Source organism: Zea mays, chromosome 3 (genome assembly GCF_902167145.1).
Source record: "Zea mays cultivar B73 chromosome 3, Zm-B73-REFERENCE-NAM-5.0, whole genome shotgun sequence".
Classification (NCBI taxonomy): domain Eukaryota; kingdom Viridiplantae; phylum Streptophyta; class Magnoliopsida; order Poales; family Poaceae; genus Zea; species Zea mays.
In genome coordinates this window covers 36,125,076-36,135,848 of record NC_050098.1, presented here as the reverse complement: position 1 = coordinate 36,135,848, position 10,773 = coordinate 36,125,076, and the positions used below count along the sequence as shown (strand labels likewise).

Below are 10,773 nucleotides of genomic sequence, written 5' to 3'. Positions count from 1 at the left end.
CATAGAGTAGTCTAGTGTTCTAATGCTGGTAGCACTACTCTCTCCAAAAAGAAAAAAAAATAAAACCTGATTATAACACAAGAGCAACTCTCAGAAAATAATGATGACATTACAGTGATGTAAGAACAAGTGCAATTTGAATAAAAAATAAAGTTGTTTATATGAGCTTATCTACATCTTTTTATACTTTTTCTGTAAACAAGTGAGACAAACACCATCTGTTTCAGAAACTGCAGGCATTCAAGTTATAGATATTGTTGCATTTTTTGGCAATGTTGTTCATATATGTTTTGACAACAAGCTTGTATTCATAACAGATTGGTATATTCTTATTGAAACAAAAACTGAGTACTGCTTAGTAACACTAAAATCAAATGTGAGACAAATGACAGATTCTTGTATGGACAAGGTCGACACATTCCTGTGAAACTGTCAATTGTTTCAGATTGGCCTAGAAACTGTCTTGTTGATCCTGTCATCATGGCACTGAAATTCTTATTTCAAGGTCATAGAACCTAGAAGCTTGTTAGAAATGGAAAGTACATCAAATCCAACCTATCTGACTGTAACCAATGAGACACTGAGCTTGATTTGGCAAGTAAATTGTGCAATTAGGTGGCAACAACAGCTACATCGTGCAAATACCTAGTACCCTGTATAAAGAAACAAGTTATATTGTATCTGTATATATCTAACATCAGCTATCTGCACATGTATATCAAATTTACCAACTAAAAAGTTACAAAGAAAGTGAAAAAATAAGAGGCAAAATACCATAAAACATTTTCACTTTGACCACGCCGCAAGGGGTCAGCATCACCAATTCATGCTATGATCCATGTGCATCTGCGTAACACTCACATGCGTCAACACTCAACAAATATAAATCTGTATAAAATGAGAGCAACTTTTGGAGCACATCAACCTTCTTTCAAAAGCATCATCACTTTTATATCTCAGTTTGAACCTCAAACCAGCCAAAAATGGTTGACCGAAGGTCTTCATGAACTTAGAACATGGTATAATAAATTCAGATTAACATAACCTGTAAGGTTTGTAAAGCAATAATTGTCATCATACGATTGGTTCAAACAAAACCAAAATGCAGCAAGCAATAAAAATAACAGGCGGTGGCGGCGACAGTTCATCCAACTCCATCGAGACTCGAGAGCGGGACAGGGCTTGAATCGGCCTACAACCAGGCCCCAAATCTTGGAGAAGGGGCGTCGGGACGAAGTGGTTGTAGCCGCGGAAGGAGCTGCTGGCGCCGGGGCAGTAGGCGTCCTACAGGTGCATGCTGCTGGTGAGCTTGTGGAAGCCACGTGTGTAGATGCTGAAGCCGAAGACGAGGCCGACGACCACCAGCACCCGCACGATGAGCATGCAGATGCAGCAGCCTTGCTCGGGCAGCAACACATCTCGCCTTGCCGTAGTTCTTGCCATGGCCGCGACTCGTGGATGAACAGGAGAAGGAGAACTGAGGTGCGGAAAAGGCGAGGCGTTGTTGCTTTTGGCTGTTGGTTGGGTTCGCTCGAGAACTGGGCGCGGTGAGGGTTTGATCTGCTCTCGTATGGGCGTGCGAGCCCGGCCGAGCGACAACGCTACAACTATACTTCCTCTTGCATGCGGATGAGGCTGGGATGATGCAGCGGCGCTTCCGCCTGCGTGTCGGTGACACAGTGCGCGGAGAAGGCGACAACGCAGTGCGCAGAGTCAATGTGGAGCTCAGCGAGGTGCCATGGCGTCGACGGTGGAGTTTGCTCTCGCGCCGTGGCCATGGCGATTTGGGCTCCTGGATGGTGGTGGGGAAATGCGCAATCAGGAACCCTAAATCGCAGGAATGGGCGTGAAACAACGGCGAAAAAGAGGAGACTTACCGTGGTAGCGACGTAGGTGGTTAGATTCGGGGAGGAATTGAATTTGGGAGACAAGACCCCAAATCCGCCGCCGCTTTGTCCTTCCCGTTGAGGAAGAAGAGAACGACGAGGCCCAAGATGAGGTAGCCGCCGCCGTCCAGCAGCTGTCGCGACACCCAGACGCAACAAGACGAGATGACCGGTGCGACGCAATAGATGGCGAGGAAGACGACCACGACGGCGGTGGCTGGAGGAGGCGGGCCCCACAGCCGCGCGCGAAGGTGGGCTCGGCGTCAGCGCAAGGAGGAGAAACGGTGGGACGGATGATGAGCGCGTGGACGAGGAGCTTGCGGTGGAACAGAGGAGGAGCCCGACTGCGGCTAGGCGGCGGAGGCCTGGGCGGACAGATCCATGAGAAGAAGCGGACCGACGAGAAGTTGGAGAAAAATTCCATTCATACGCCTGCCCGAAGTACCAAATGACGCCTGACAAGGTAATGGTGGACCTTCCATGGCGGTGGGGAGGATCGTGGGGCGCGTGGGCGTTGATTGCGACAGCGGTGGGGAGGATCGTGGGTGGGGGATCCGCGTGGGCGTTGATTGCGCCGGCGTGGGGAGCGCGGGCGTTGAACCCTGGCAGAACCGTGCACCAGTATTGTGGACGCCTACAGTAGAGGCTTAAGGAATAGTAGAGATTAAGTTGCCAGAGCTATGAAATGACTACCTCGTTTACAAATCATTTTGTTAGAAAGAAAAAGAGTATAATCATCTCTATATAAAGTTCGTAAGTTCAGTTCATTATCTAATGTTCATAACAAAAAATAAAATTACATCACATACTTTAATTCAAAGCTACAAAAACATCTAACTAACATTATCTCTAGCTTTGTGTTTTTTATCAAGTACATGAAAGTGTCGAATAAAGTGTGATTTTAATAAATATATGCGCTTTTTCGTGCCTCTATATGGACCATTTCGTGCCTGCCTTAAATGGGCCGTGCTCGTGCCCGCCCATGGGCCGCGACCTCGGCCTAAACCCGGCCCGTCACTAAAATATTTTGTGTCGTGTCGTGCCTGGACCGTGCTTTTTTCCCGTGCTTCGGGTCGGCCTATCAGGCTCGGCCCAAATGTACACCTATACTACTAGCTAGGAGGAATGTAGACACATTTATTGCGATGGTTTGCATGCAAAGCACGGCCACAGGTTGACACGGGCTTCTAATTAATATATGCGCCACTGTTCACGTGGGTCACAGCCACCCGTAGCCCGTAGTCGTGTGTTTCGAATACCGGAATGCCTGCACAGCGTACTGCCCCTCGGGGCTCCGGCGGACTGGGCCGGTTGCTGTGATCGGGCGTCGGCCTGATAAGGCAAGCCTTAGTCAGTTCCCAGTGCCCGTCGCAAAAACCCCGGGGGCCCGTCACTTCGAGCGGGCTTCTTTGATTTCATCTGGGCCGTACCTGCTGGATCGGGTTTTTTCAGAAGCAAATGTGAAGGAGTCCATGTGGATGTGGTATGTTTCAATAATAACCGCAAAAGCACGCGAGTAAAAAGATTTGGAAGCGCCACCACTCACCGTGCCGGCCCCAGCCCCAACCCCAAGCCCCCAACGCATCCACTCCTCTCTGGTCTTCCCTTCCCCCTCCAGCGAGCTCCTTGTTCTCGCCCTCCGTTCTACAAGGTATCCCCCCCCACCCCCGCCTCTTATCTACTCTTCTCTACCACCCGCTGCATCGCTGCGGTTTAGGCTGGTGCCAATGCAGGTTATAGTGAGGGCGATAGCGCCCAGCAGGAGGCGAGAGCGGGGCTGGAGGCGGGCGAGAGCGACCCGGCGGGCGCTATTGCCACCGCCCGGCGAGAGCGGGCGATATCGCCCGCTCTCGCCTGCACTGGAGCGCGCGCCGGGCAGAGGGAGGCGATAGGCAGGCGAGAGCGGGGCGACGCGTTGGCGATGGCGTCTTCGCGAGCGAGAGCGAGGGGCGACAGTGAGGTGGCGGCTTCTGATTGGTCCACGTGTGCTAGCCGTTGCAACTAGCCGTTTTTGACCGTTTGGAGTCCAAAAAATTCGAAAAAAATTACAAAAAATCACAAATTTCATCCCCAATCCATCTATATATACCCCTACCCGGGTGGAGCTCATTCCACACACCATTCCATTTCATTTTTCTCTTCCAAACTCCCCTTTCTTCACACAATGTCGGGTTGGTCCCCAGATTTGAACACCTTCACGGATCTCTTGCAGTCCGATGGGTCACCTACAACCCTTCCGTTAGATGAGTCTTCTTCACTATATCGTCGCTCCGATGTTTCAGCCTCACTCCCCCATGCACTATTTCCGGCTGCGCGTCCACCACCATACCCTTATCCCTATCATTTGTATCAATATCCACCGTCTTCATATGGTCAACCTCCAACTTCCCAAGCCGGAATTCAAGCCTCATTTCCGGTACGTCCGTATGCCCCTCCCCCACCTGCTGCGGACGGAAGTCAAGCTTCTTTCCAGATACCTCCATACGCCCCTCCTCCATATGCTCCACCTCCGTATGGAGTACCTCCTTATGCTCCATATGCTCCACCTCCGTATGGAGCACCTCATCCATATGCTCCACCTACGTATGGAGCACCTCCTCCAGTTGCACCTTTATCTGTTGGATCTAAAAACCAAGCTGAGAAAAATCCCGTGCCGAAGGAAAAGCATCCAAAGATATGGACCCGGCTGAAAGACGTACCCATGGCAGGGCCGTAAAGATGGTCGAAAAAGAACTTGGTCTGGTAGATGACGAAGAAGAGGAACCGGAAGCGGAACGTGAAGAGGAGGAAGATGAGGATGAGATCGAGGAGTCCGATTAGAGTTATGTAATTTTATTTTAATTATCATGTCATTTTATTTTAATTATTATGTACTTTGTAATTTTAATTCAATAAAAAATATTATGTTGTGTGTTTTCTGAGCGTTGAAATAAATCCGCGTGAATTACTTAATTCTGAAATAGAAAAGCTGACGTGGCTATAGCCTGACGCTGTAGCCTGCTGCAGCCTGTGCACTGGAGCAGCAGGGGCGAGAGTGGAGGCGAGAGCTGACGTGGCAGGGGCGAGAGGGAGGCTGTGCACTTCGCCCGGTTGATTGCTCTAGATCTCTGGCCTCCTTGGGACAGAACCTCCGCCCCCCATGCCAGATTAGTTGGCACCACTTCGTATTTGCCACGTGGGGTGCTGGGTATCCTCGCTGGTGGCAGCGTAGATACATTTTTGTGCTGTGGCGTAGAGAGTTTGGCGTATAGCGGCAGTCCATTTAGGATCTAGGTTTTTTTACAGTGAACGGTCTCAAAACTGTAAGAGCAGAGAGATTTTAGAAAGAGAGAGAGAGAGAGAGAGTAGGATCTAGGTCACAATCACAATATAGACGAAAACCCCGAATTTTTTGTATTTTAGCCCTTAAACAGAAGTAAATTTACGTTTAGACCTAAAAAAATTTTAAATGCAGTTTTGGACCCTTTGCTCGGCGCCATAGCCTGTGGCGCCGAAGTAACACAGCTCGGCGCCATAGGCTATGGCGCCGAGGTCGTGTTGCGTTGGCACAACCCAGACGCGTGGCGTCGACGTGGCACCGAGCTCGGCGCCACAGATCTTGGCGCCGAGCTCGGTTGTGTTATTAACATATTTGTTGCAGACATGAGCACAAAGCCCAGCTAGCCCACTTGGTGGAGCACAAGGCTTCTAACCTTGTGGTCGTGGGTTCAAACCCCACAGTTTGCATTTTTATTTGGTTTTTTTTGTTTATGTCGCTGGTGTGTCCGTTCAAATTTATTTCTAAAAATGCTTTCAATCTACCCGGCCGGTACGTTCAGATGAATTGTGATGGCCTGCCACAAATAAACCTATGTGTACGTATTGTGTATATATGTCCATGACACTATTTTAGCCTCTTTTAGACTTACGAGTGTTCGTTCTGCGATCCAATTATTTCCTTGGATTCATGCATGCTCCAGTAACCTTTTAAAAGCATCGTATCACTAGTTGATTGATATATTTCTAGCTAGTTCGAGCATATTCTTCATTACTATTGAAGTTAAGAGCTTTTTTATTTTGTAGTTTTTTCGTGAACTTATTTCTATCCGTTTTAAATGCATCACTGTGCTCATCGGTTATCATCGAGAAAATCCAGGCACCAGTTTGCTCCTAAGCATCTCTTTTGAGAGTTTAATTTGGAGGATTGGAATAAGCCTTGGAAAGTAGGCCAAGATTGCCTCTGAGCAAAAAACAAAAAAACAAACAAAACAGTGAAGCTAGTTTTTGTGCCAACGTATGTAATTCGCACCATCAAATATATTGGTTTTTTTTAAATGAGTAGTGGCTAGATAAAAAAATATAGGTGAGAAATAAATTTGAACGGACACACCAGCGACATAAACAAAAAAAAACCAAATAAAAATGCAAACTGTGGGGTTTGAACCCACAACCACAAGGTTAGAAGCCTTGTGCTCCACCAAGTGGGCTAGCTGGGCTTTGTGCTCATGTCTGCAACAAATATGTTAATAACACAACCGAGCTCGGCGCCAAGATCTGTGGCGCCGAGCTCGGTGCCACGTCGACGCCACGCGTCTGGGTTGTGCCAACGCAACACGACCTCGGCGCCATAGCCTATGGCGCCGAGCTGTGTTACTTCGGCGCCACAGGCTATGGCGCCGAGCAAAGGGTCCAAAACTGCATTTAAAATTTTTTTAGGTCTAAACGTGAATTTTTTTCCGAAAAATGGCTAAAATACAAAAAATTCGGGACGAAAACCAATCGGAGACGAATGGTCGTCGCACTCGCACGAGGGCTGATTCCTTTCCAGCTCGCACCCGCGGTTGAACAGCGTTTCGTTGTTTCCTCCCCAACTTCCAACACGCCTCGATCTAGATCCACTCTCCCCCCCCCCCCCCCCCCCCCCCCCCCCCTTCTCCTTCCGGTCCTCCCCCCGAGACTATTCATATAGGCGGGTAGGCGTCCGAGGCCTCGTTTGTTCTCGGCTTCTCGTCTCCAAGGGTGCTACTCCGTCCGCGCTTGGTCTGCTCTCGTCCTTCCGGGTAAGGATGCCCCTGCCTTCGCTTAGATAAACCGCTCGTTCTCACCTGCGGGATCTTTTACTTCGTTGGGGGACCTCGATTCCGGTTACGCCTTTTCCCTCTCCGATCCGTTCAGCTTGTCCATGATTCGGTCCGGTCTGCTCTGCTGCGTCGGGGACCTGCTGCTGGTAGCGAGATCGTTGGTAGAGCATTTACTCCCGTGCGTACTTGCGGGATCGACAGTGATAAGCCACCCGTGCTTTTCGTCGGCAAGGAGCCGTGTGGTGTGATTTCGCACCCTCTAAGCATCTGCTCTTTTTCTTACGGACAAAGAGAAATCGATCCAAGTATTTTTCTTGCTAGGTCGATGCTCCACTCCGCCTGTTTTGTTTGCTGCGTGGATAACTAAGGCCCTGTTTCAAACCCCTACAACTAATAGTTAGCCAGCTAATAAATTATTAGCTGGGTTGAGCCAAACTAATTATTAGCTGTGAGGTAGCTAACAATTAGCTGCGGTATTAGCTGATGGTGTTTGGAACCCAATAACTCATTTTTAGTAGTTTTAGAGGTTCCAAACAGGAGCCTAAGAAGGTAGCAAACTTTTTTTTAATAGACAACTGCGAGTGCTCATCTGGATCCCACGCCTTCTGAGTCTACTACACCAGGATAGTCTTTAGTTCAATCGTCGCCTTTGACCCTGCTCCTGGGCATTGTATATCACTTGATAGCTTTCCTCTTCCAGGAAAAAAAACTAGGATGCATTTGAATCCCTGTGGCTTATGCTAAGTCCGCCCTTGGTCAGTGGTCATGCAGCATTAGTCCGGTCATCTTCTTTGACCCAGTCGGAAATGGGTTTAGACCAGTATAAGCATGACCAGTGTGCATACCCTCGGCCTGTACCCGTAATCTAGAGAATCACAGTGTCATTTAGTGAAGGAAGCTACGCTCCGTAGTATGTAAGCAGGTGATACATATGCTGAACCAAAGTGTGTTCAGGTCATTTTAGGTGGCAAGTCAACATTTATGCTAGGCTAGGACATTGTCCATGATGTAAACAAAAACTCAGTTTTTTTTCTTCTTGTGATTGATTTACCTAGCATTTTCATATGCACAGCAAGAAAAGAGAAGATACTGTTATCAATACTAGTGCCCAAATTTATTCTTGTTGAAACTCTTTTTGCTGCTTTAAATATCTTTTCTTAACCATTTAGATTTTTCCTGTATGACTTTCCTACTCTACTAGCACAAAAACAAAGTATGAAAATTCCCTGGCCCTAATTTTAATTAGTAAGAGATATTCTTGGAGGAGAGTGAATGAGAGGGGTGTCTTGATTGATTAGGCAGTGCTGCTTCCTATCAAGGCAGAAAATTGATAGAGGTGTGCAGAAGTCTAGTCAGGCTGCAATGAAGAAATATATTCGTGAACCTTTTTTATTTTGTGTATCCTTATTAAAGTACATTATGCTATGTCATATGAGTAAGATTGGCTAGAAACTTTTGTTGTGCCATGGAGTTTTAGAACCAGTCTCATTGCTTTTGCCATCAGATTATATGCTTTTCCCCTGTCGGTAGTTTGAACATGCTTAGCTCTGTAGCTCGTATGGTACTGCTATTTCAGAAACCATATAAATGCAACAACAACATGAACACACCTTGCCTGTATTTCAAGAAATAGTAAAAGAGATTCTTGGAGGATGGAAGAAAAGGGTGATATGTTTAATTACCTTGCTGGTTACTGCTGCTGCCTGTAAAGCCATTCCATTGGTAGAGGAGTGCCGAAGTCAAGTCAGGGTGCAAAGTTGGATAAATGAACTCTTGAACCTTTTTTGTTTGTGCCACTCTTTATTAATATGGGCCTTATCCCATGTAATAAGACAAGTAACTCTTACATTAAACTTATGTTCTGCCATGGAGTATCCAAGTAGGTTAGTTGCTCCTGGTGTCAATCTCCAAATAACCCCATGAGAATATCTTTGTTTGCCCTGTCCACCAGGTATTTCAAGTTTCAACTGAAAAATTATACATCCTATAGTTTGCAAATGAGCATGAATTCGTGGCGCATGAAAAAAAAAGTATATTCTGCTTGTGTATTTCATTTCATAGACTGTGAACCAGGTATTATCAGCCTGGAAAGAACAGTCACATTAGCAACATGTTTGTGTTCTGACAACCTGAGGCGGTGTCGCTATTACAAATCTATCGTTGGTTCCGTAATCACCTTGTATGCTGTTTGGTTGACGATGGTCCAACAAAAAGAAAATAATTCTAGTCGTCTTCTTTTGATCTTGTTCTTGTGACTAGCAGAGGCCGCGGCGCAACATGGCGAAGATCAAGCCGAAGGCCTTGCTCGCGCAAAGCAAGGTGAAGAAGGTCCCCGGCCAAATCAGCGTGGCCACGATCGTCACCTACATGATCCTCGGCGTCCTGGTTGTGTCCTCCGTTTACGCTGCCTACAGGTACTGCTGGGCAGGCACAGGAGCAGCGGAGGCAGTGGGCGCCCAGGGGAACTGATCCCCCTTCCGACTGCGTGGCTGATCTCGCTGTTGTTGTATCATCCGGTTGGGGTAAAATTTTTGGTTGTTGCTGTCTAGCAAATGGGGTTCATGGGACATGGATAGGTTGTATGTTGATACGGTTACACCGTAGCCGATGATATGTATGTTGAATTTCTTCCCTTTTATTATCCTTTGATGATCCGATTGCCTCTGCTCCTGGAACTGCTTTACTTTGAAGTCTGTGCCTGTGACGTTAGCCCAGAAGTCAGAACCGCACAGCACAGGCATCTTTTTGTTTATACTTGAACCTGAAAGGCCTTTCTTTCCATCAAGAGGGGTAGAGTTTGTCTGTCTGTTTTTCGTACAGCAAGCAGGGAATCGGCAACAACAGGTTGAAATACGCTGCGACGACATACAGCATATTTATTAGGATGAGATTAGCCTTTTTGTTTTTTGCATGGTGGAAATGGAAAGAAAAATGAACGAATGTTTCTGGTACCTTTTGAAGCCTGAAAGAGTGAACTGTAGTGTGCCAAGAAAAAGAAAAAAAAAAGGCTATCGATTTTCGTGCAGTTATCAGCACAAAAGTTAGAGACGGTGGGCTGTGGGCGTGCACAGAGACACCTGTCCCCTGCTTCAGAAATCAGAAGACGGCCCCCAAACCCGTGGTATCAATGATTGATCTATCATGTCTCGTGATTCATTCAGCCATGCGTCGCGTCGGGTGATCTGATCATCCCGCACTATTTATTCCCGTATCAATGATTAAAGCCTTCGATTCGCCCTGTGATTGTGATTTATAGTGGAGCTGTTGGCTTCTAATTAAAGCAGCTGAAATTTATAGTGATAAAAACGCTGCAGCGAACAGGTTTAGGGGCGGTTCGGTTTTTCCATAAGGGCCCGTTCGTTTCTGCTGGATTGAACCAAGAATTATTCCTGTTGATCAAAACTTATACAAATTAGAGAAACAATCCGGACCGGAACAATTCCGGCCTTCTATTCCCCGTCAACCGAACGGGCCCTAAGGGTGGCCCAGAACCGTTCCAAGTTTGGATTGTTTCTCTAGTTTGTATAAATTTTGATCACCTATAACGATTCATGGTGTATTCTGGAGAAACGAACAAAGCCGGCCGCTGGCTGCTGAGCGCTGTTCCGCCATGTGATTGCGAATGTTCTGCGTTCCGGGCTGCTGCTTGACCGGGACCGGCGTTAGTGACGTTTGGTGCACCAAACTTGCGGCAGATACGTGTTCATCCTATAAACCACGCCCTACTACTTTTGTGCCAGCCCTGGACAGGCTCCCAAAAAATAGAACTTTCTACTAAGAAACATGTTTTAAATATAGAGGGACAGACCCAGTCGTCTGAATGTTCT

The 10,773-nt window shown here is 47.2% G+C and overlaps 1 protein-coding gene across 2 annotated transcripts; it reads left to right on the top strand.

Annotated features, from left to right (window-relative positions):
- Positions 1 to 6,638: 6,638 nt before the first annotated feature.
- LOC100500975 (uncharacterized) lies at positions 6,639 to 9,611 on the top strand. 2 transcript variants are annotated; one of them, XM_023301926.2, is made up of 2 exons: positions 6,639 to 6,925; positions 9,206 to 9,611. In XM_023301926.2, the coding sequence occupies exon 2, from the start codon at positions 9,224 to 9,226 to the stop codon at positions 9,413 to 9,415; it is 192 nt and encodes a 63-aa protein (XP_023157694.1). In that variant the 5' UTR covers positions 6,639 to 6,925; positions 9,206 to 9,223; the 3' UTR covers positions 9,416 to 9,611. The 2 variants fall into 2 exon arrangements, with proteins under 2 accessions (XP_023157694.1, NP_001167699.2); NM_001174228.2 differs by having other exon boundaries at positions 6,857 to 6,925; positions 9,209 to 9,600.
- Positions 9,612 to 10,773: the final 1,162 nt, after the last annotated feature.

Excerpts from the sequence above, each read along its gene's own strand:
- LOC100500975 (XM_023301926.2), top strand. The coding sequence starts at position 9,224 with ATGGCGAAGATCAAGCCGAAGGCCTTGCTCGCGCAAAGCAAGGTGAAG.